Here is a 25919-nt window from a genome sequence, read left to right as displayed (position 1 = left end):
TTAAAAAAAAGCTTGTGAAAATCGGTTGAGAGGCACCAAGCCTCTATTATAGTCTTGCTTGGAAGTTTTGCGTTATACAAGCAAAATACCCAACTGATTACTCGATATGAAAAGGAGAAAATACCAAGAAAATAACAGGAACAAGGAATGAATTATAGGTACCTATCCATGAAAAAACGAAAATTGATTTGTGTTACTAAAAGTGCGTCAATTATAGAGGACCAGGAGGAGGGGAGTTTAAATGATAGGCATATCCATTGACTAGAGATTCACGCACCAAAGCGCTACTACAATTACTGAAAAAATGTAAACAGATTTTATTAAGATATACGCAATCATATTGACATCAAAATCAAATTTCTTATATCAAAAAACTCCCAAACACCAATTTTCATTCAAATATCGACGTTAGATCAGAAATTATTTGGAAAAAATTGAAATAAAAAAGAATCTTCTACACCCTATCCCTCCGAATCTAAGTATATTAGGATTTACCAACTTTTTTACTTATTTCTTGTATTATTTCTACTAGTAACTGAGTTAAAGTAATTAAATAAACAATCATTGCTTGATTACTGAATGTTTAATAATCATCATAAGATTAGTACATAGTAGTTACACAGAATTACACACACTACTGTCAACTGTCTAACGTTCCTTGTCATTTAGCGACTACGACATTTATTGTTGTTTTGATCGCTTTCCGTAAATCTGTCAAAAAGGTATCAAAACTTTGCCTTTGCCTTTGTATAATTGAATTGAATTTAAACTTTCCAAAGATTACATTTTCCTTTGGACAGCAGTATTCATCAAATTTCTCCTTCACTGTTTTCAAATTTGCCGCTTCGTCGTCTGTCAAACTAAACGAATTGAACAGCTCCAGGCCTTCTTTGCCAATCAGGTTCAAGAACGCCGCCATTTGCTTTTCTGCTCTTTTTCTTTAAGTCCTTTTACCTCCAAAAAAATATCAAACTTGTTTGAATTTTCTCCAGTCCTCGGCAATATTTCCTTCCAGGGAAGCGGTTCCGGTGAACGGAAAAACGATTCCATATTTTCAAAAGACTAGTTAGCCTTACAATAATTCCAGATCGTCCAGATCACAAATCCAAATCACGTTGTTGTAACGCAACTTCAAATTCAGCGTGTTACTACTTATTTATTCACGTCGTTTTATTCCATACCCCATTTAACCTCAAAATTTTCATAAAAAAAGATAATGATAATTTTTCGTAAATGTAAAGTAAATAATATTACATATTTCAGATTGATTGACGAATAATCTACAATTGATTATAGCCCATGATGATGCGAATATAGGTAATTAATATCACCTAACTTCAAAAACTAATAATAACTAGTACCGTAGTTTGGGGCGAAATTGATAACCGGGGGCGAAATTGATAATTACATGGTTTAGTCACATTTTTAAATTTAGCCCCAAATTTATGCAACTAGAAGCGGTGGTGTGCATCGGTCTTGTTTACTAAAGCTTTAATGACAAGACGTATGCAATCGAGTGTGCCATTTTTTATCTATTTTTTGTGCAAAAAACGCTGTTGAAATTAATTAACTAAATTTAAAATTTTCGGACTATTGCAAATTTTAGCTGGTAAGTAAAATACAATGATAATTTTCCTTATTTGGCCTTTATGCACATGTTATTTTATGTCTTCTGAGCCGCCATGTTGAGGCGCTCGGCAACAAGTTTAATAAGTTCGCGGGAATTTCAAACTTTTAAGGCCGGGGTCAAATTGATTACATACATGGGGCGAAATTGGTCTTAGGGCACCACACTGGTCCACACTGACACCATGTATTATTTCTACTAGTAACTGAGTTATAGTAATTAAATAAATAAGCATTGCTTGATTACTGAATGTTTAATAATCATCATAAGATTAGTACATAGTAGTTACCCAGAATTACACACACTACTCTCAACTGTCTAACGTTCCTTGTCATCTAGCGACTACGACATTTATTATAATCCTGGTACATTCGCCAACTTATCAACTTATATTACCATTCTTTCTCCAGAATATGCTACCCAAGTTTTCGGAATACAGTTCAGACCACCCTGTATATTTCTCTAAAACTAACATGTAAGATGAAAATTATTTGAAGGGATTAATAAAACAAGTTTGTATAAGTATATAATATAATATTTTCTTGGTTCTCTTATAAATGGAACCAACCTTTATAATTCTCTTATAAATTCTAAATTATAAATCATGTTAATAACTTTCCCATAAGACGTATTAGAATAAATATTACATAAGGTATCACAGCAATTGCTAAAATAACATCAACTAAATACAGTTGGTACCATGCTAGGTCACTAAAGGAACTCTTTAAATAATGAGCACCATCATGTTTTATCACATATTCTACCCAATATACAGCTTCATCTAGGGGTTCCAATACTCGATCACGCATTACATTAGACCTCGTTTTCGCATTTTCCCTGTATCTGAAAATATTGATATTAAAATAGCATATACTTTTAAAAATGTTAGCATACTAACTTCTTATTGTGTAGAACTTCCTGAATAGCTTCCTGTAGAACTTTTCCACTCAGTTGTTGAAAGGGAAGCTCCACAGCCATTTCCATTCGTACTAATCTAAGAACATTAGCAAATTGATCAGCAAAAACAGGTATACCTATTACCGGAACACCATGATATACAGCCTCTGTAGTACCGCCCATACCACAGTGAGAAATAAAAGCTATTATATTTGGATGTGCTGGAAATTGGAACATTAATTAACTCTAAATACACACATGGCCAAAATTATTGCATATAATGATATTTTTATTTTATTTTCGACCTAATATGATTCTTTTTATATTTTTGGACATATTGACTTACTACACTAATATAACTAATTAACTAATATGAAATCAAAGATCTAAGTGCAACTAGGCTGTTATTATCATTTTATTTTATGAGTGAAAATCAACAAAAACAAATAAACAGAAAATATTGAAAACAATTTTAATTAATTCTCACAACTAATAGTCTGTATTGCCCCCTCGAGCCTTAATGCAAGCTGTGAGACGACGTGGCATGCTCTCAATTAAGTTGTCCAGAAGATGTTGAGGAATGGCTTCCCATGTTTCGCGCGCAGCAATTTTCAGTTCAAGGTACGCGGGGATCATTCCTTTTGGCAATATGGCGTTTTAGCCATGCCCAAGCATGCTCGATCACATTCATATCTGGAGACATCGGTGGCCACCACAGTTTTCTTATACCCTCTTCCTCACAAAACTCGCGAACCGCTAAAGTGCGATGGGGAGTAGCATTATCATCCATGTGAACAAATTCATCCCCCACTGCCCCTCGAAATGGACGCACAATAGGCTCTAAAACGTCTCTAAGATATGAGGCACCTGTCATTGTGCCATCAATAAAAACGAAGATTTCGAGCTCCGTGCATTATACCTGCCCATACTATAATGCTTCCCCCTTGAAACGGGACACGGGGTTGAGCTGCATATTCAAGCGTGCTCGTCTTCCAAACCAAAATTCGTTGCGAGTCTGACTAGGCTTCCTGTTTCATCACTAAATACATGATGAAATTCCAATTAGGTCCATTTGCTATCATCTCATCTGCCCATTGTAGTCGCATAATTTTGTGCTGTAAATTAAGCTTCGGAACACGTAGATGTCTCCTTAAATGTAATCCTCTGTCATGGAGTCTTCTTGCTATAGTCTTTCTTGAAATATTTACTCCTTCAAAGCGAGCTAACTCATTTTTAATAGCAGTACTAGAAAGCAGGGGATTGCATCGTGCAATTAGGGATATTTGACGGTCTTGCACAGCAGTAGTAACTCTCTTTCTACCTCTTCCAGGCCGGTCTGTAACCTCGTTTGCCTCCCTGATTTTTTTTAATATTCGCGAAACATCGCTTTGCTTAACTCTTACAATTTCAGCTATTGCAACTTGCCGATAGCCCTGTTTAGATAGTGTTACCACGGCATCATTGTTTAAAAATATTACCTTGAAAACACCATTATGGGTGCCGAGTCAGGGCCGGATTAAAATGTATCAACAAATTTCCCAGAAAATAAACTATTGATAGACTGGGCCGTATTAAAAAAAGTACTGTAATTGACTGAAACTGAATTTTATTTACACCAATACTTTTATCTAAACAAATGAATCGTTAACCGCGCATACTCCTCGAAAAGTAAAAATAAAAAAATCAATTAAACGTTTAACTGTAGAGAATAGACAATTAAAATTAAAAAACATGCCGTACACCACGGATAAATTCGGATAACGGGTCCTTGAAAGAAAAAAAAATTGCTTGATAGCATTATGCTCCTTCTAGTCTTCTTATTCAAAGGTATATACATATAAAAAAAATATATATATGGGCGGCCATCTTGAAAAAATGACAGTTTAATGACATGTCAAAATTTCAAAGTCAACCGATTTTGAGGTTGATTTGGGTTAAAATGAAAGAAAAAAAATTGAGCTGTCAAATTTGACAGCTGTCAAAAAAATCTCAAAGTTGTCCGATTTTGATAAAAATCGATATATTGGATGCTCCATACCCCATAGTCGGTTTTCATTTTATTTGTCTCATATTTGAACTGTCAAATTTGACAGCTGTCGTTTTTTTTTAAGTTCTCATTTTTTAATGAAAATCGTTATACATATTATTAGGATGCCCATAGGAAGTTATTTAAGAAAAAGAATTGAGTTTGTGTGTGTGTGGCACTGAGAAACCAGCATAACTGAAAAGTAAGAAATAAATTTAAGAAAAAAAACTTTTTAGAAGCAAGCCTTTATTTAAATGCATTAAAAAGAAAAAAATTAACTTTTTCTTTAAAACTTTTATTATGAACTTATAACGTCATTACACTTACACAATTTTATATTATATAAAAGCTTGTCGCGAGATTTGAGTGTACAGTTGCACTCATAAAAATCTGGTACGTTAACTTTATCTTGTAATTCCAATATCTTGTAAACCTATCATTATTCCCATCCAGGATAAATTCATCCAGTTTAGAAGAACATTTAAAAAACTTTGTGTCTGAATATTACACACGGGTACTGAAAATTGCCAAAATGATCTGGCAAACAGCTTATTAAAAACGGCAGACCTTATTATAAAAAATAACGAGACCTCTGTTCTTTTCTCTCTTAATTGTCATAAGCTATCCATAAAAATTAAAAATAGATACGGATAATCAGAAAAACAGTAATTTAGAAACGAATCTTGTTTGTCATTTTGCAGGATACCTAATAATAAAAATTACTTTGAATGCCTTAGACATTGATTGAGTATTAAAACTAAAAGAATTTCGGACATCCATTGTACTACTAAACTACAAAAACCAAATATATCACACAATAAACAAAAATAAAAAAACAAAATATATCACTCAAGAAAAGAATGAAATAAATTAAGCCGCACGCTACTGACTCAAAGCTGCCGTAACTGTATGTTGTCGATGACAAAGACTACGACACTGGTTAATTTCTGTTGCTGGCACCCATAATGGCGACGTGCGCAAGGATATGCGCCTAGCGTTCCCGCCAAAGCGAGTCGGCCTGCCGTGTGATTTATATGCCGTGGTGTTACTATTCTGACTGTATTAAACTGTGAAATAATGTTTCTAGGCATTTTAAGCCCAAAACAATGGTCATATTTCTTCTGAAATCCAAGAGATCACAAATCGAAATCTGCAAGAATTTGTAATAATATTGGGTCTGAACGATAAACATTGTTTACCATATCCATTTTAACAAAAAAAAGGTTTATTACAGATTATCAAAGCTATATATAAAAAATTGGCCAAGTGCGAGTCGGACTCGCGCACGAAGGGTTCCGTACCATTCATTATCTGTACAACATTAGACACTATATTACTATCAACTTTTTTTCCGACTTAGCTGAAATTTACTACACATTACTAAAAATTGTATTAATCAATAATAAATATGTAAAAAGTATAAATAAAAACGTAAAAATATGTAAAAATTAAAAAAAAACGATTAAAAAAAGTCGCCTAGGATTCGAACCTGCCTTACTACGGCTCCAACGTCATAGCAGCATAAAGTCCTAACGCTGTAACCACGCGGCCACCGAGGACTTGAAAGATTCTATGTAAAATGTTTACTTAAAAGATAATGTTTAGTGAAGGTACTTTTTTATTTATAAACATTTATTTAATTCTGTTTCTAGTATTTGTTCTTATAGCGGCAACATAGATACATTATCTGTTAAAATTTCAACTGTCTAGCTATAACGGTTCATAAGATAGACCTTTGTGACCGACGGACGGACGGACGGACACTATATTATTATGGAACCCCTTAAAAGATTCTTTAAATTCCTTTCCCTATATTTTTAAACGATATATGCAATAATTTTGGCCATGTGCGTATACGAATAGATGTAAGTTATACAGGGTGTTTCAAAACAAATGCGAAAAACTTTAGGGGGTGATTCCTTGTTCAAAATAAAGGGTAGTTTGCTTTATAAACGTTGGATCAAAAGTCAACCATTAGGGAGATATCGCGGTACAAAGATGGCGGAAAAATAATGTTTTTATTTTTTATCTTTAAAACGAAAAGAGATAGACTAATGAAATTTTATGGAAGCATTACTGTTATAAAAACACACTTTCAGGTAATTTTTTTACTTTTCTAAAATGAGTGGAAGGGGTTGAAATAAACTACCCCTATCATTCTTGTTAACGAAATTTAAAGAAAAATCTTATCAAACACATGCAAATGCTTTAATTTGGATAGTTTAGTTTCTTTAGAAACTTTTTTACCTCTTGTGTTTTTTTGATAAAACTCACCGATTGGAAATTAAAAAATAAAATGTAAAGCATTACATGTCAGGACAAAAACCATTTTTAGATTAAGAATCTAGTGATAATAACGATAATAATAATCATCTAGATAATAACGTATTGCACTAGAGTAATGTCAAATAAAATAATATTAGGAACATCCTAAAAGTAACAGCGGCCGACTAGATTTTTCCTAAAAAATTACAGCAGCCCACTAGATTCTTTATCAGAAAATGTTTTTGTCCTGACATGTAATGCTTTACATTTTATTTTTTAATTTCAAATCGGTGAGTTTTATCAAAAAATACAAGAGATAAAAGTTTCTAAACAAACTAAACTATCCAAATTAATTTTTTTGCATGTGTTTGATAAGATTTTTCTTTAAATTTCGTTAACAAGAATGATAGGGGTAGTTTATTTCAACCCTTCCACTCATTTTAAAAAGTGAAAAATTACCAGAAAGTGTGTTTTCATAACAGTAATGCTTCCATAAAATTATAGTAGTCTATCTCTTTTTGTTTTCAAGATAAAAAATAAAAACATTATTTTTCCGCCATCTTTGTACCGCAATATCTCCCTAATGGTTGACTTTTGACCCAACGTTTATGAAGCAAACTACCCTTTATTTTGAACAAGGAATCACCCCCTGAAGTTTTTCGCATTTGTTTTGAAACACCCTGTATATAATACCGAGTATAATACCTAAAATATCATTTTGAGGTACCCATTTTGATATCAGTAGATTACTAGGTTTATTTTCCAAATCCAGATCTTCAAATTTCCATATTACTTTATACTGCAAATTTGCTATCATATTAACAATTTCTCTGATAGTTTCCTTAGACAAACTACTGCTTCTTAAGTTTGAACCCATGCTAAATAAAATTGCACCCTCATTTGCTGAATCCAGAAAGGACTTAAAATTATCGGGTAATCCTTTTGATTTTATATGTAACCCACCAACTTCAATCACAGATGGCGTTAGCGATATAGAGCCACTAGTACTCACATGTGAACAGCTTAACATTAAACTAGCATTGTACATAATATCTTCTAATTTATACTTTACAGGAAAATGTTTATTTATCAATGCTTGCTGAGCTGGATAATGGTAGAAAATTTTAAGATATTTGTCGTACCACATAGCCATAGTATTTATGAACCTTTCCATAAAATTCATGGATGGTACACTTCGAGAAAAAGGTGTTGGTAAATACGAGGGAAGATTAATGTTCCCGACTAATTCTGCATTCCATTGAGAAAGAGCTTGGGAGCTAAATAATACTAAATGTGCCTTAAAATGTTTTGCAAAAGCAAGATGCCCTTCGTTATTAAATGTTTCAACAATCACCAAATCAAAAGATTCATTTGAATTCAGTAAAGATTGTACTTTTGTGTCTTTCAAGATGTTTTCTGTACAAGCTAGTGTTAGTTCATTAAATACTTCAAGATTTCTGAATATATTCAAGTCCTGTAGTTTATACAAGCTATCTAAAACAAAAGTTTTAGTTATTAGTGTTTTATTGTTTTCAGTAATACAGATTATAAAATCTGCCCAACAAGTCAGGTAATATTTCAACAAACGATATTCAAAAATTACAAAAAATTAATTTACCTATGAATTAAAATTACAGACAAGAAATGTCACTGTTATACTATCCGTTGGACAGATTAAAAAATATTATATTTATAGGTTAACTCTTAAATAAGTGCAAATATTTTCAGGGCTGGTAGATCTTAATAAAAGGAACCAATTTTCTCTTTTCCGGACAACGGATGCATGAAAATCAAGCTTTAAACCGGTAATTTAAAGCGACCGAATGCATCCTTGTTTTATTTAGTTTCTCCGTCTTACTCATGGCTGGGAAACTTAAATGGAAATTACAGTTCATTAAAAATAGTTTTTCCTCCAAGATACAGAGGCGCAAAATATTAAAACTGTCAATATCAACAATGCAAATGTCTATCTGACAATAAAATTTGATTTTTAACTGACACTCAGAGACGCCTTTGTTGTGATTTTATGGTTTGATTTCGTTTTGATTTATGGAATTATTGTAAAATTAAATTCCTTCAGATTTTTTGGCAATGGATTCTGTTTTAGACAATGTTTTTTAAAAATGGTGGGACAATTTGTGTTTTGTATAGACTCTTAGTTATTTTTTATAATAATAATAAAATAAAAACTAAATACATCTACTTAAAGTTATAGATTTTTTAAATTAGTACTGCTAATAAATCCTAATTGCTGAGCAGTTATTTAATTTTTTTTACGGTGCATGTAAGGAATTAAGGACGCGCGTTGCGTCATATTAGCATGATCAGCAGATGATTAAATCTAATTTAATTTGTTTTTATTATTTCAGGTCTCACACGGAAACAAACTGGGAATCTTGCCTACACCAAAATTATATAACCGTTTCCAATTCACTTCAAACGGAGGAAAATTATGTAAAACTGCCTGCTATTTGGTGAAAAACCGCCAAAGATTAAATTATAACTGTAACAACTTAATATTTCTAGTATTTTTAATATTTTTTTAATTAATATCCCACATATAAGAACACTTTGTATGCTTTTAATTAAGTTGATTTATCGTTTATAATATGTTCGACCTAATTAAAAGCACACAAAGTGTTCTTACATGTATGTCTAAATTTATTTTAAATTAACTAAAACAACCCCCCTTCCTTGGAGTGGAGGAACGACCCGACCTTTCCAGTGGAGGTGTTTTATCTTTTGGATTACCTAATAATTGTTGTAATTTATTATTAGCACTATACACAAGTTTATAATTGACATTCTTAAAAATTCCTTTTAAACCACGGGATAACCCTCTATCAAACGGTATCGAAAAATATTTAGACGTATCTTTCTCCACTTGAAAAGTCGAATTTTCAGAAATCATTAACCTATACCTACGTTTTCTAATTAATTTATCAACTAGTGAAGGAGAATATCCATTACACTCAGCTACATTCCTAATGTAATCTCTTTCTATTTCATATCTTTCATTGGAAAGTGGGAAACTAAGTAATCTATGAACTAAGAAATTTAAACTAGCCATTTTATGTTCAACACTATGATGTGATTCATTAGGAATATATCTGCGTGTGGTCGTATTTTTCCTATAGATATCAAATTCCAGGCAATTATTAGTATTTCTAATAACTAATACATCTAGAAATGGTAATCTGTCGTTGTTCTCAATTTCATGCGTAAATTTAATGGAAGGAAAACTATTATTTAACTTAGAAATAAAATTATCTATGGTGTCTAGTTGCCGAACATATTGTTGATAATGAACATTGTATAGATCTTAATAATTTAAAATTAATTAAACAAGTCTCAAATTACAGGCAATTAGATGCATATGAAAGCATCAGAATTAATAAATGTAAAGATAGTATGAAAAGAGTCAACGGTCCAATTCCTTCAAGTTCTTTGTTCCTACTACTCTAGTAGCGGAAATCTAACTGTTACGCTCAGTTGGCTCTGACTCCGTTGGCTAGATTTTGCCACGCCCACTCGGTGCCCACTGAGCGAGTATATAAACGCTCAACTTGTAGATTGTGCTTTAGTTTATAATCATCTGCTGATGATGCTAACATGGTTAGCGAAACGCGCGTCCAGTGTAAAAGTAAAAGTGTTTTGGTGTATTGTGGTGATTTAGTGTTTTTATTTTGCTGTGTAACACCAAAGGTTCCAACCCTTAACTGTAATCAGTTGCCTATCTATTTAATATTATATATATATAATAAGTCTTTTATCTATGGTCTTACTAATAAATCTGCAATAATCTGTGGTATTATTAAGGTGTGTGGAACATCTGTCAGGGAGCGGGTAAAGTAGAAGAAAAGCGATTTCTGTAATTACAAACCAAACAGAAATTGCTGGAAGCCAAAAGGATTTGATAGAATTCTAGAACAGAACTTGCCAGAAGATCAGCAGCGATATATAAGGCGCTGCTGCGCTCAACAGTTTAGTTTAGTTTTATATTGTGAACAGTAACAATTTAGCAAAAGATTTTTAAATAGTTAATTGTGTGTCGTAATCAGTATAAATTTTGTGTATATAGTGAGAAAATAAATCCGTTAAGAACTTTATCGTGAGTTTAAATTAGTGGACCCATGGAATCCGTAACAGTATCATGTTTTTTAACTAACAATAAAAAATCGGTAAAAAAACTTTTAAGTTAAACGGTTTTATCTTATGTGCACTGAAAACTAGAAAATAATAATAACAATTAGGTATTTTGAACTTCTAGTTCAGAAATATTTTAGTACTAGGCAGAATAGCTTTTAGGCATATTAGACTAAAATAAAAACGTGTAGCCCCTCTGAAATCCTACCTATGGCAAAGCATATCTTTATAATTTGGTAGATCATGAGCTCGGCGTTCGCTGGTGAAGCCGCCACGGCTGGTTATTGATTGTCAAAATCTCCAGTTACGATTATAGTAAGTCGATACAATCCACACTTAGTATAGATGAAAGTATTACAGCAATAGTTAATGGGCCCCACGTTTTTATTTTAGTCTAATATGCCTAAAAGCTATTCTGCCTAGTACTAAAATATTTCTGAACTAAATTGAAGTTCAAAATACCTAATTGTTATTATTATTTTCTAGTTTTCAGTGCACATAAGATAAAACCGTTTAACTTAAAAGTTTTTTTACCGATTTTTTATTTTCTAGTTTTTAGTTTTTAACGGAAATGCCCACCGAATATTCCTCATTCTATTTAATTCATTTAGTGCATCATTATTACATGGTTTTTTACCTGATAATTTATTACAATCTAATTCCTCAATACATAGCCCTTCCAGAAACTTGACTCGACTTAGAGCCACGTATGCTTGCCCTTCTTCAAACAATTTTGAGCCCAAATACACTACTGCATGGTCGAGTGTGCTGCCCTGCATTTTATGGACGGCGGATGCCCATGACAAAATTAAGGGTAATCCTTCTTTCAGCCGTACCATAATTAAATTTTGCTGGAAACTGTATGGCTTTCGGGTGTATAACGTGTATGCCGTCTCTGCCAAAGTCAATCCAAACTGATGGTACATCTGTTTCGTACATTTGGGTTCGACGGAACTGAGGCCAAACAATTTCTGTAATGTGGCCTATAGCACCATTTACCAATCCTTTTGTAACGTCAATGTTGGACCGCAACATTTTCACAAATTCATCACCTATTTTTTTTTATCTGTCCTTCTAACGTCACACAATCTTGGACACAACTGTTCTGGACACGACTACTCATGCCCTCACCTAATACGCCATTTTGTAACGACGTCCATCTTGGATTTTAAATTTTGTAACAAGTATTCTACTAGTGTAGCCCTTTCATTTGATACCCATATTGAGGGGGTTGTGGAAAAATATGAAATCCGCCATTTTGTACCGGCGGCCATCTTAGATTTACAATGTTATTGATATTACTATATTGTATTGTCATCGGAACTAAAGGTGTGTACCAAATTTCAGATCAATCTGACAACAGAAAGGTACTTAAATTTCAATTTCTAATTTTGACCCAAATAAACAAACAAATAAATAAATACCGTACGGGTCGAGCTAAATAAAACCGTTTAATTAAAAAAATTCCGAATTTCCTAATTTGTTTTAAAACAAATTTTAAATTTTCCAAATTTTTCTTTCGCGAAAAAAAAATTCTTAAATAAATATAAATATTTTTAGGAGTAGTATATTTCGACTCCAGAAACGCGCTTGTTGAGATTTTTTTGTTAATGTTTTGGAAAATTTTGGATGTAAAAAACATAATATCTTGATAATATGACAACTTAGGTAGTAGATTAAATTTACAAGAAAGAAAACCTAGAAAAGATCCAGTGATTTTCAAAATTTATAGTTATTTTTACAAGACAATAAAATGGTATTTTATCATCGACCGAAAAGATTTTTTCGGGAGACGATAATGCAATTTTATCGTCGTGTATCAAACAATATTTTTGCCATAGTGAGTTACGTTTTAAAAAATATTCAGAAATTATTATTTCAAGGAATTTATTACAAGTAGAAAAAATATTGTGCTGAGTTGGCGTTGGTTTCTATGTAATTTGACAAATAAATAAAGCTGTCTCTTTAGTTGTCAGTTTTCAGTCAATATTTTTTAATTCTCTTTCGTGTCCATTGCTGATTGAATTGGAACCAGAAATGGCTCAAAACGAAATAAGCAACTAACTAACAGATATTCAAGCTGAGGCGACAAGCGTCATAACCAGACTACTTCCATTTAAATCCCGCATAACTTTTGAAAAGGAATACAAAAATTTTCAAAAATGGAAGCAATTAGAAAACGCGCAAGAAAAATAAAGTTTTTAACCTATCCTCGCTCTTAAAGTATCCTTTAATCTACCCTTGCCGTTAAAGTATTATTTTATCTACTATTTTTGATAGATATAAGGCAATTTTAACAGTTGCTATTGAAAAAAGTAAAAAATCATTTATTTTTTTATATTTTTAAAGTAAAATAACTCCGTGATTTTGGACTTTGAAAAGCGATAAAGAGAAAATATGTTTCTTTTCTCAAGATCTACTAGCCTTGAAAATATTTGCACTCATTTAGGACTCACCCTGTACATCTAACCTAATAAATAATGTTTAAATATATCAATTAAAAAAATCCTTGCATAAGTAATTAAAGCCAGCATTATCTTACCGCTCTCTTCCTTATCAACAGGCATAGGCACTGTAATGCTTCTCAGATTAGTAACATTTCTTGTTTCAAATGCACTAATTACAGTCACCTCGTGTCCTTTTTCAGCTAGTTCTATCATTAAAGGCTCAGCCAAAAGGTACTGACTGTATCCTGAACTCGGAAATACACCTAAAATTCTCGAGCATACTGCTGAGCTATTTAAATGGGCTAATAAAGCCAAAGAGAGGATTAAGTAATACATTATTAGAAGCAATTAATATATATCTACACTCGAATGAGGAACAAGCGATACTGCATAATATTTCACTTTCACTTTAATTTATGGTCTTGAACTCTACCATAGTGTATTGTTTATAGTATATTCATAGTTTATAGTTATAGTTACTCCCATAGTTTGGTATATACGTATTCAGTGGCGGACACAGAGGGGGGCCCATGGGGCCCGCCCCCCCCCCCTAAAATCTGTAAGTTTGGTTAAATATTAGCCTTTTGGGTTAAATATGACACCCTAAAAGGCATATTTTACATTAGTTTTATTTTGCAACCCTCAAAACCCTGTGCTACTCACGTGATACTCAAAAAACCTCAAAATTTTGGTACTTATTTCAGTTTTTTTGAAAAAACTGTGTTAAGAAAGCATTTTTCAAATTTAATTGTTCTACACTTTTAAAAAGTCAACTAAATTTTCTACAATATAAGCTCAACCCGAACTCTCTAGGCCAATTCGTTGTTCAAATACAGCCAATGAAATATCGGCGATTTTTTTGAAAAACTAAAAATTTATGAGTACGGTCACATTCCAAAGCACGTATCGGCTAAACTAATGGCTCTAGGGAAAAGTTATGAGAAATAGAATTGTAGAGAATTTATTCAGCTTTAAATTGATGTAAGAATGAGGTCGCTAGGCATCGTAGTTTGCTCAATTCTGGTGATTCTTGTGATTCTGGTGATATTTTGATGTTTGTATCAAAAACAACTGCAACATTTTTACCAAAGTTGTTTAAAACATAGCTGACGTATCCAACCACAATATCTCTGACGAATAATTTCGATGCCAGACTACCAAAACGCCTTGTTTCCTGGGATAATGTTTTTAGCGAGCGGTGTAAATGCTGAATAGAAGGAAGATTCAGTACCCTTGCACATTTCTTCTTCAGTGAACAAGGACAACGGATATGGTGCTAGCTCATAAGCAAAATGCTGCTTCAATTGCTCATCGGATTGTTTGGTGATGCAGACCCTCTGGAATATGGTGAGAGGATCAACATTAATTGTTTTATTCAACACTTTCACAGAGGTGGTGACTGATGCCAAGGTTTTCACTTTTTGTTTTTGAGGAAAATACGATACCTAGCGGTCCTATTCTTACATCAAATTAAAGCTGAATAAATTCTCTACAACTTTATTCCTATGTCTTTTCTCTAGAGCCATTAGTTTAGGCGACACGTGCTTTGGAATGTGACCGTACTCATACATTTTTAGTTTTTCAAAAAAATATCCGATATTTGATTGGCTCTATTTCGACAACGAATTAGCCTAGAGGATTCGGGTTGGGCTTAAATTGTAGGAAATTTAGTTGACTTTATAAAAGTATCGGACAATTAAATTTGAAAAATGCTTTCTTAACATAGTTTTTTCAAAAAAACTGAAATAAGTACCAAAATTTTGAGGTTTTTTGAGTATCACGGGAGTAGCACAGGGTTTTGAGGGTTGCAAAATTGGGCATAACTTAGTCTCATGGGTCCTAACAATATATTAAAAAATGGTAGATACAGTCCCGTTTGCAATGTTTGCCTTAGTAAATGTCTTAGACGACTGGCCTATATATGATAGAACCTTTTCGGGTTCTCACATATTTATGGTATTAAAATAACAATACAAACTTAGTAAATCTTATAAAAGTCCTTTTTTTCCTCACGGAATAACTTATAATTTATTGTTCTACTAGAGAGGTATTATACAGGGTGTTTTAAAACATGTGCCATCTCTGGCGGGGAGATTCCTTACGTAAAAATAAAATTTATTCTTCAGATCAACATAGGTCCGATTCTGCTTTGTAGCTACAGGGTGTTAAAATCTTAATATTTTTTCGATTTATTATAATTTTCTTCCAAGTGCTTTAAGCGTTTCGAATAAAATTTTGATGGTAAAAGTTACTACAACTGCGACATATATTAAAGCTAAAAAAGCGTCAACATATTCATCAGAGACGTGCATATGGGTTATGACTGGAATTTTTTTCTTTAAAAAACATGTACGCCACTGACTTTTTTTCTCTTGTTAGCGAAATAGTTTAAAGAGTTTAATGCCGATTAAAACTTGTCTCTTCATATTTGGTCGATTTTGGCCTCTTTGATGAGATAAACGCAATATTATTAATTTGCCTGGCTCCAAATCTAATAGCAATCTTAAAAAAAATAATATCATTAATTGATTTCTCATCAAAAAATATGAAAAAAGTTCCTATAAACATGGGCATGGAAATGCATATTGCATAGTTTTAGAATTACAAAATGTTAAAGATTTTTAAAATTAGGTCTTTTGCAATTATGTTAAATACCATTATTTTTTTTATTTGAAATTGCTGTATATTGAATATTGGACTAATAGTAATAATACTAATAGTAATAATATTTAATAATAAATTAGGTAAAATATATAATTTTTTTATTTAATTTTATTAATTGTGATTAATGAAATTGCGTTTATCTCATCAAGGAGGGCGAATTTAACAAAATATCAAGAAATAATATTTAATTGGCCTACATGATTTTGTCAGTGGCGCACATGTTTTTTTTGAAAAATATTCCAGTGTTATCGGCACTTCTTTAGCACTAAAATATGTAGCACTTATAGTAACTTTTACCCTCAAAATTTCATTCGAATCACTAAAAGTACTTGGAAGAAAATTATAAAAAATCGAATGATTATTAAGACTTAACACGGATCGGACCTATGTTGATAAGAAAAATAAATCTTATTTTTACGTGAGGTATCTCCCCACGAGAGATGGCACATATTTTTTGAAACACCCTGTATAAAAGGCTAAGCATTATTTTTTTTTTCAATTCCTTAAAACTAAAAATTGATGATAGTACATATCTCGGTACATATACATATGTTTGTATGTCAGTAGTTAACTGTATTTCTGTTGTATGTTGTACAGAGGTCGTATGGTAACCTAATAAAAGATGAACTTAAATATGTAATATTTTACAGGAAAATTCTCTCAATATGAAAGTATTCAGATTATTACAACTTTGTAGTCCTATCCCGGCGCATTCGCCATTTATGTAGAACTCTATGTCGCACATAGTGGAGGAATCTAACTAAAGCAACACTATATTTTATGTAATATTTATTTACTTAAAATTATAATATCTTGTATTAATTAATAATATTCCCACATACCAAACTGCATTACAACATGTCATGCCTCGGATAAATATGGCCCTATATTTAATACAATACTATATTAACGTTATATTATTATCTTATTTACACTAACATTTAAAGTAATAACAAAACATATAAACATATAATGCAACATTTATCACAAAACTGAGTTCTCTATTTGGTTATTTTTTGTTGTTCTTATTTTATTATTTATTATCTTTAAAGCATTATATTTTTACACAATTTCATATACAATCAACAGTTATATTTACAGCATATTTAAAATGAAGTTAACTTTATCGTTATTATAATTATATTACCTATGACTAAGTAGTGTATTGTATTCCCATAATTATTAGCATAGGTATGCAGGGTGTCCCACAGCGTGCATTAGAAGTTTTAGAAGAGAACTACAATATCTAGATCTGAGATTTTTTGCACATCATTGTTTTACAACGAGAAATATCGATTACAAATATTTTGAATGTGGCGGCACTTTTGGAAATACCGGAAGTTGACAGCAACTTTCTTATTTTAAATGGGTACCTCTATTTGTTATTACATACTTAAATTTTCTGTAAAATTTTATGAATTTCTATATTAAACATTCTATACTTAACAAAATTCTATGAATATTGATGTTAAACACTCTATATCTAACATTAACCGTTTTTGAGAAAAAAAATATTTAAAATTTTTGGACGAAAAAAACTACCTGTCAAAAAAATTTGTATTACCTAAATGTCAAATTTAGTGATTACCACAGCCACTGTGACATGAACAGAAGACATGTTGCTATCTATTTCAAAATTTTAATTGTTCGAATGTCATATATAATAATGGCGGTAGCTGTCATGGAATTGGGCGATTAAAAAATTATAAATATTTTTTATGTCACTAGTGAAAAGGATTTTCAAGTCATTACTTTTTGACTATACATATTCCTATACCTACCTAAAATAAATAGTTTTTAAGTTATTTAAAATTCTGTTTTAAAACAGTCAATTTTTTTCCATCTGTCAGAAAACTAATTATTTGAATTTCCTCTATTAGAAATACTGCCTGCCTTGAGAGTTTAAAAAGTGTATTTATAAAAAGGCTGTACTTAAACTGCCGTTAAACGGTAGCTTACTAAAATGCCGTTAATAGGTATGACGTCGTTGATGTGACGCACTTGACGGCTTTTTGAAATATAGGAATTTTATAAGGACTAACCACCACTATCCACCCCACCAAATAACCAACTTAACCAACGCAACTAACCTCGACACTGATAAAAAAAAATTAAAAAACAAATATAAATTAGTAAAAACCAACCAACCCCACCAAATAACCAACTAACCAATGAATTAACACCCTCCAAATAATCACGCTAACCAACCCGCCAAATAACTAAACCAATCCAACCAATAAAAGTGAAACCAATGCAATAAGATCACACTATAAGCAAAATAAAATATAAAAAAGTCTTGTTCAGCGTGAGATTTGAAACCCTGACCATGCGCTCACGAACCGATAGCCTCAGCCACGGAGCTACAGGTGCTCTTGCAATATGCTTATGGCTAGGCATTTAGCTGGATTTATAATCTCGGAAGTTGGCGTTCAGTTGAGGTTCAGTTGCAGTTGGATGTTCGAGGCAGTTGAGGTTCAATATTTTTGCATTTATAAACTGTCAGTTTCGGTTGTAGGTTAGGTTTGGAATTGTGAAAATTTTGAACGTTCTTCTTTCGATTTAAAAATACTTTTGGTATTTGTCAAAGTTCAAACACAGTAATCCACGATTACGCAAAATATAAACATTACATTAACAGAAATAATAAAACAACAATAAGGGTCATTTTCCAATGCATCGGCGTACTGTGCTTCACGTGATCGACAGGCGCTTATTCATTGGCTGTCGCCGAACGTCGCCAGCGGTCGCCAACTGCCCGCAACTGCCGACATAAATATTGACCATCTTTGAACTCCGCTGAACATAAAACGAACTGCCAACTTCTCGACCAACTGACTTTATAAATGCGCGCGTTCATTTCATAGTGTTGAACATTTTGAACGGCAACTGAACCTCAACTCCCGAGTTTATAAATCCAGCTTTACTTTCCGCCGACATGAACGACGTCACAATATCTATTAACGGCATTTTAGTAGGCTACCGTTTAACGGCTGTTTAAGTACATCGTTATAAAAATATATCTCCGTATTTTCATTCTTTAGTGATATCTAATAGTTATTATAAAATAATAGATATTTTACCGTATATTAATAATATACCGTATGATCGAAAAAAAGGCGCAAAGTTGGCTTGATGCCAAAAAAATGATTATCGATGACATACTGCTTTTTGAATAAAGTGTAATATGACATGACCAGGTCTATTGTTTTACATCACTTAACGCTTAAAGTCATAGGCTTCTGGTTAAAATCAAGAAAAATACACTCTTTAAAACTAAATCCTAAATAACTTAAAAATTATTTATTTTAGGTATAAGTACATGTATAGGCAAAAAGCGAGGGACAAACTGCTGCCAAAAATGGTGTACAATAAATACCAATTTTGCGAAAAAAGTACCAAAAATACCAAATTATTTCCAGAAAAATACCAAATTAGTACCAAAGTCTGTCTTAAGCAACATGTTTAAAATTTTGTTTACTGGCTTGATTCTGGCCTCGATTCTGGCTTATTCTCATCAGGTTCATTCTCGGGTTCATTTAGACAAACCAGCATAGTTTCCTTAAGAGCTTTCGATATTTCTCCATTTTCCTTAAGAGTAGAATTTATTTTCTCTAATATCGAAATAAAGTTGGTTATAAGAGGTTGATTATACTGAAACTTTTCAATTTTTCTTTTATTCCTTTACGAGCGGCTGTATTTTGTAGACTTCCAAATTGAATTATTGCTTGTTGACGGTAAGATTAAAGCAGCAGCTGAGATAATGGTAGTAAAGGGGTAACATCGGGGATATAATTATTATTGCTTGTGGATGGTATGGCCAAAGTGGCGGCTGATAAGGGTAGTTCCGAGGCTCGTTTAGTTGGGGGGATAATTACGCAGTCTAGTATTTTTACAGTATTTAGGATTTCTTTGATTACAGGGAGCTTCACATATTAGATTAGGGGTACAATTTGCTACATGAGGGTTTGCATGCCTCTGTAATTTCCTGGGCATTTTCCGTAGAAGGCTCGGTAGAAGGCTTTTTTAGAAATGAAGTTATTTTTGGTTGTGCCTCAGAGGTATTTGAAGAATTATTGCTTACCTCTGATTTAACCTCGGATTTAACACTGCGATTATTACTAATTTTTGGTATAAATAAGTTATTTGTTATATCAAAATGATTTATCAAGTGTGTTTGAAAATTTGAGCTTACCTAGCGTTCCTTTGTAACTCTTGTTTTTGTGGTTTTTGTAGAAGGATGATATTTTATTTGTAAAGTTACTTGCTTTTTACAAAAGCAGGTTATTTTGCATATTAAAGTCGATCCCGAAATCGAGTTTGCCACGAAGTTTGCAGTAGAATTTGGAAGTAAAATTGATGTGCTAAAAATAATGTTATTAAATAGACTATTGCAGTTTAGAGTGCTCCAGAGTTCATCACCAATTTTTGACTTTAACCATTGCTTTAGTATTTTAGAAACTATATTATTTTCTTGGGTATAATCAGTTTCCAAAACATGTAGAGTGGTCTCTTCTGAAAGATTTCCAGAACTGAACTATTTTGTCAAAGCACTTTTAGATTCCAGATATTTTTCAGTATTAGCTTTAGATGTACTTGGGGCTAGAAATATAGATATTTTTCAGTATTAGCTTTAGATGCAAATGGGCTAGAAATGATGCAATCAGATTCCCGGCCGTCATCGCCACGTGCGTCTAATCCAGCGTTGCCAGATGTCCAACAAAATACCTGTTTAATACTAGTTTAATACCAAATAAAACCAGTTTATTACGAAATAATACCAGTTAATTACGAAATAATATCAAATTAGTACCAAAAATACCAAATTAGTACCAAAAAAATACCAGTATAACCAAGCGCTTGTACAATAAATATCACCAGCGGTTTGCCCGTCGGCAAAAAGTAACGAATTGAAAAACCTTTTCACTAGTGAAATAAAAAAGTGGGTTTCTATTTGAAAAAAAAATATTTATGATAATTTTTTAATCGCTCAATTACATGACAGCTGCGGCCATTATTCTACGATATTCGAACACTTTAATTTTTGAAATAGATAGCCACATGTCTTCTCTTTATGTCGCAGTAGTTGTGGTTATCACTAAATTTGACGTTTAAGCTATACGCATTTTTTTGACAAGCAGTTTATTTTGTCCAAGAAATTTAAATATTTTTTTCCTCAAAAACGGTTAATGTTAAGTATAGAATGGTTAATATAGAAATTCATAAAATTTTACAGAAAATTTAAGTATGTAATAACAAATAGAGGTACCCATTTAAAATAAGAAAGTTGCTGTCAACTTCCGGTATTTCCGAAAGTGCCGCCATATTGAAAATATTTTTAATTGATAGATCTCATTGTAAAACAATGATGTGCAAAAAATTTCAGATCTAGATCTTGTAGTTCTCTAGAAACTTCTAATGCGCGATCAGCCTGGGACACCCTGTATATGTAAACTTATACAGTTGAATTAATTTAAATAATACATTAAAATAATTAGAATCAATTTTTGACATCCTGCTAAAACAACAGTAAAAATGTGATACCCCTATAAGAATAATTATTATACATTTCAGAATTGCCTTCCTGTCACAAATTCACAAAGTTTCCGATGACATTTTCATATATCGATAAAGTTAACGATTATAAAATTCTTATATAGAGATTATATTATATTCCCCAAAAGCTACAATTCACATTTTTTAGGAAGATCGATAAATATTGTTGGTTTCAAATATATATTTATAAAAATGACAACCACAAATTAATTATATGTACTCGTACCTATATACAAGAACTTATCGTGCTATTATATTATAATGTGCATAAATTTTCTTATGTAGTAATATATATTATATATTTCTTACCGCACCTTCGCGATTCGCTTGTATGGAATACAATAAAAAAATGAGTGTTATTAATCTTCAGAAACAATATACGAATATATTAGGCTCAATGATATATCGTATATGCTGAAGTGCGTACTTAGGAACTACTTCTATGAGAAATGTTGCATGCGCTGGTTTTAGAAGCTTTTACCTTTCTTAGGATGGTGTTTAAAATCGTAGATTTTACGCAGAATTTCTCATATTAGTAAATCGCATTGATGTGCAAAATTTTTGGAATGATATTAAATAAAAATCATTATTTAAATGTGCCCTTTAGTACATGATAGCTTATCGAGAGTTCCATACGAAATTATTCTGTACAAAATATTGCAGCTATAAAAATTATACTCGCAATATTGAACATTTCTAGTTCTGTTCTCGAGAAAAGCTGGAATACTGATATGAACAAAAACTTTTTAAAATGATCATTAGATATACCAAAATTTATTTTAACCTTAAATATATACATTTGCCACTAATAATTTTGTCGTTTTCAAAATAAAGTTATATTTATTATATATAGGATATAAAGAAATAAGTGTGATGAAAACTCCGTAGGTTATTGACTGTGAAGAAAGAGACACTTTTCATATAAAATTAGTTGATGTGTTATTTTTCTACAAACTTATTTGCGTATATAGGAAGACTGAAATAGTAATAATAATAATAATAACCATAACCATATTATCCACTTCTGAAATTTCAGCAGACTGGAAAAACTCTATAATCGTTTCCATTCTTAAGTCGGGTAGTAAACAAGATCAAAACAACTATAGGCCTATATTATTACTCAGTGATGGACAGTGGGTAAATACCCAATGGGTATAATCAGAGGTGCAACTAGGGGGACTAGGGGGGACTAGGGGGGCTTAGCCCCCCAACCTCAAAATTAGCCCTCCCTGATGTTTGGTGCGATTCAATAAAACCACGAATATAGTGCGATTATACGAGCAAAGTTAAGCAACAATCGTCAGGTTCTCATGGTTGATCACCAAGGTTATTGATATTAGTTTTAAGTTCTTGATATTGTTTTATTAGGAGTAAAAATGATACTTTTTTTGGCGTACGTTTAAAATTTTAGGTGAGGCACAAAAAGTAATTTTTACTCCAAATAGAACATGTATTTCTTTTTCTAACGTCATAAATAATTTGTTAAATAATTTCCAAATAATAAATCTAAAATATGTCCATAGATTAAGCGTATGTACAAGTTGGGCCAAATTGGACTCTTTTAATGAAAATTAATATCGGTGTACTGAAGCTTAATTTTTATCAAAAACATGACGGTAAACACAACTACAACTACAACCGCACATCGATATCTGTAACCGTTTCGGAGTTACGGTGTGTTTTTCAAAAATGTGCATTTTTAACAAATCGCTGTAATATTTTTAATATGAAAAATTTTGTATTTTTATGAAAACATTTCCAAAGCACCTTTTTACGTGGAATTTAATGATAGAAGTATAATTTTTTTAAATTAATAATTTAAGAGTTATCAACAGAAAATTGGATTTTTTATATGGGACACCCTGTATATTTTTAATTCATTGAAAAGAATTTAAAATTACCTTTTCAAAGATATAATATACTTGATATTTTGCTCTATTCCCCTTCGAGATAGATTTTAAAAAGATCGTCCATTTTGAATAAGTACGCTTTGAACTTTTATCAATTAAAATGAAAATAATATTTGCAATGAGAGATGCAGAATTTTATAACAATTTACACATTTACATCAACACATTTAAACTATATCTGAGATTGTGCTACAGGTGTTCGACATGACCGTCTTCTGTAATGGACAGACGGGACCGTTTTTGAACATTCTCGTTAATTCATTAACTCAGTGGGGATAAAAGATACCCTCGCATAACCGCTAAGTAATTCTAATTCTTACCTAGATTATACGGGCAATATGAAAATAAGAACCCTTATTCTTCGGCAAACAGAAAAACCCATAGGCGCTAAGTCCGGCGGCCTCGACGGCCAACGGCTGAGATCTTCGATAGCTATTCATTATTCTCGAAATTGGCTGGAAAAATTTGCTGATAACCAGTGTTCTGAGGCGGTATATCGTTTTGCTGAAAAAATATGTTTTCGAGTTCCATTAGGGGCAGATCATCAATAAGGGGACAAAGCCTACTAGTTAACAGTGGCGAACTTTTAAAAATTCTGTATTTCGAAGGGGACTATAACAAAATATTAAGTATGCAATATTTTTGGAAAGGTAATTAAAAATATATCTACAGGGAGTCTCAAACAAGAAATCAATTTTTCTGTTAATAACTGTTAATAACACTTAAATTATTAATTTAAAAAAAATATACTTCATACCATTAAATTCTGCGTAAAAAATGTACTTTAGAAATGTTTTCATAAAAAATACCAAATTTTCATAGCTAAAAGTTATAGCGATTTGTTAAAATGAACATTTTTTGAAAACACCCTGTAATTAACAGATATCGATGTGCGGCTTTTACTATCATGTTTTTGATAAAATTGACCTCCAGAGACCGACATCGACATTAGTTTTCATTTATCTCCTATAGAATAGGGTGTTTCCCATTAAAAGCGTCCAATTTAACCCACCCTGTATATAAATAAGTGCAAGTATTTTAACTGGTAGTATAGTTAACCCCAGAAACACGCCCGAGGTTTTTTTCCCGATTTTTAGTTTTTAGCTAGAAAACATAATTTCTTGATAATATGGCAACATAGGTTTTAGATTAAATTTACAAGAATGAGAATCCAGAAAAGATCCAGTGGTTCTTAAAGTTTTAGCAATTTTCAAAGTACTTTGACTTATTTGAAAAACGATAAATAGAAAATATGTTTTTTTATCGAGATCTACCACCCCTTAAAATACTTGCACTTATTTCTGGGACACCCTGTATAACTTAAGAAGTCTCACAGTTTTTTCAGATGGAGCGGAGCGTCCGCGACGGACCGTCCGTCATGTTTTTTCAAGGTAGCCGTCGGACGGAGTATATGTGCTCATGTGAAATTGTTCATATAAACTCATGGTATTTTTGCTCGAAGTCGCGGACGGTCCGCTCCACCTGAAAGCGCTGTCAGGGCTTGAGCCCCCCAAAAGTCGGTGTCTAGTTGCGCCCCTGGGTATAATAAAGAAATTTGGGTATATATCTAGTATATACCCAGACGGTGTAGGGTATACGTACCTATTACGAGTATATTTCGTCGGGAACCCTGTTGTAAAATTCGATTAGTTACCTAACTTGAATTGAACTGTCTGCGTTGTGCTGTATTTTCGATCCAATTAAGGCTATTGTGCTATTGTGCAGTCTTTGTGGAGTAAGATAAGTAAGGTAACAATAATTTTTTTTGTTAAAATTTGTTATAGTACCTTAAATTAATATTTTGTTAACATACTTAGGTATATACCGCGTATATAGTATTTCCCAAATTCAACATACCCCGTCTTTACCCATTGGGTATATACTGAATGCAAAACATCGGGTATTTACCCAAATTCAATGTACCTTGTATTTACCCGTTGAGTATATACCGGATGCAAAACATCGGGTTTTTACCCAAATTTCAATATACCGAGTGTTTTCCCATCTCTGTCATTACCTGTGATATTAGCATATTATTTGAGAAAGTATCTGAAAGGTACAATTTGGCTTTAGAAATGCTAAGAATTCAAATGTGTTCTAAAGGATCCAACGGTATTTCCATTCCATTGAAAGATCATTCCTGACTCTATATTGTACCATATAACTAATAATAATATGCGTATAATAAGTATCTACTAAATAGGTATCTAATACCTAATTAAGATGCCAATGACAGTGAACAAGAAATGACGCCTCAGTGAAGTCATGGTAGGCTTTGGAAAAAAGATGCTTTTTATTTGAATGAATAGTTTAAACGCCAACGTGTTTTTAGATCAACATTTTGATAGTCTCAAAAAGACGTGTTTTATGATTTAATTGCCTAT

At 32.1% G+C, this 25919-nt stretch overlaps 1 protein-coding gene across 1 annotated transcript; it reads right to left on the bottom strand.

Moving 5' to 3' along the window:
* Positions 1-2206: 2206 nt before the first annotated feature.
* Positions 2207-13772, bottom strand: LOC115880736 (UDP-glucuronosyltransferase 2B18-like). The gene is made up of 4 exons (XM_030898015.1): positions 13504-13772; positions 7521-8309; positions 2526-2745; positions 2207-2470 (listed from the first exon to the last, which is right to left on the bottom strand). Exons 1-4 carry the CDS (start codon positions 13742-13744, stop codon positions 2230-2232), a joined length of 1491 nt encoding a protein of 496 aa, XP_030753875.1. The 5' UTR covers positions 13745-13772; the 3' UTR covers positions 2207-2229.
* Positions 13773-25919: the final 12147 nt, after the last annotated feature.

Source organism: Sitophilus oryzae, unplaced genomic scaffold (genome assembly GCF_002938485.1).
Source record: "Sitophilus oryzae breed Bouriz unplaced genomic scaffold, Soryzae_2.0 scaffold_1657_pilon_pilon, whole genome shotgun sequence".
Taxonomy (NCBI): Eukaryota; Metazoa; Arthropoda; class Insecta; order Coleoptera; family Curculionidae; genus Sitophilus; species Sitophilus oryzae.
This window is presented reverse-complemented; position numbering and strand designations above follow the sequence as displayed.

Excerpts from the sequence above, each read along its gene's own strand:
- LOC115880736 (XM_030898015.1), bottom strand. The coding sequence starts at position 13,744 with ATGTATTACTTAATCCTCTCTTTGGCTTTATTAGCCCATTTAAATAGC. Across the intron at positions 8,310-13,503 it reads TGTTGATAAGGAAGAGAGCG|ATAGCTTGTATAAACTACAG; the intron begins GTAAGATAATGC and ends CTTTTGTTTTAG. Across the intron at positions 2,471-2,525 it reads GAAGTTCTACACAATAAGAA|ATACAGGGAAAATGCGAAAA; the intron begins GTTAGTATGCTA and ends CAATATTTTCAG.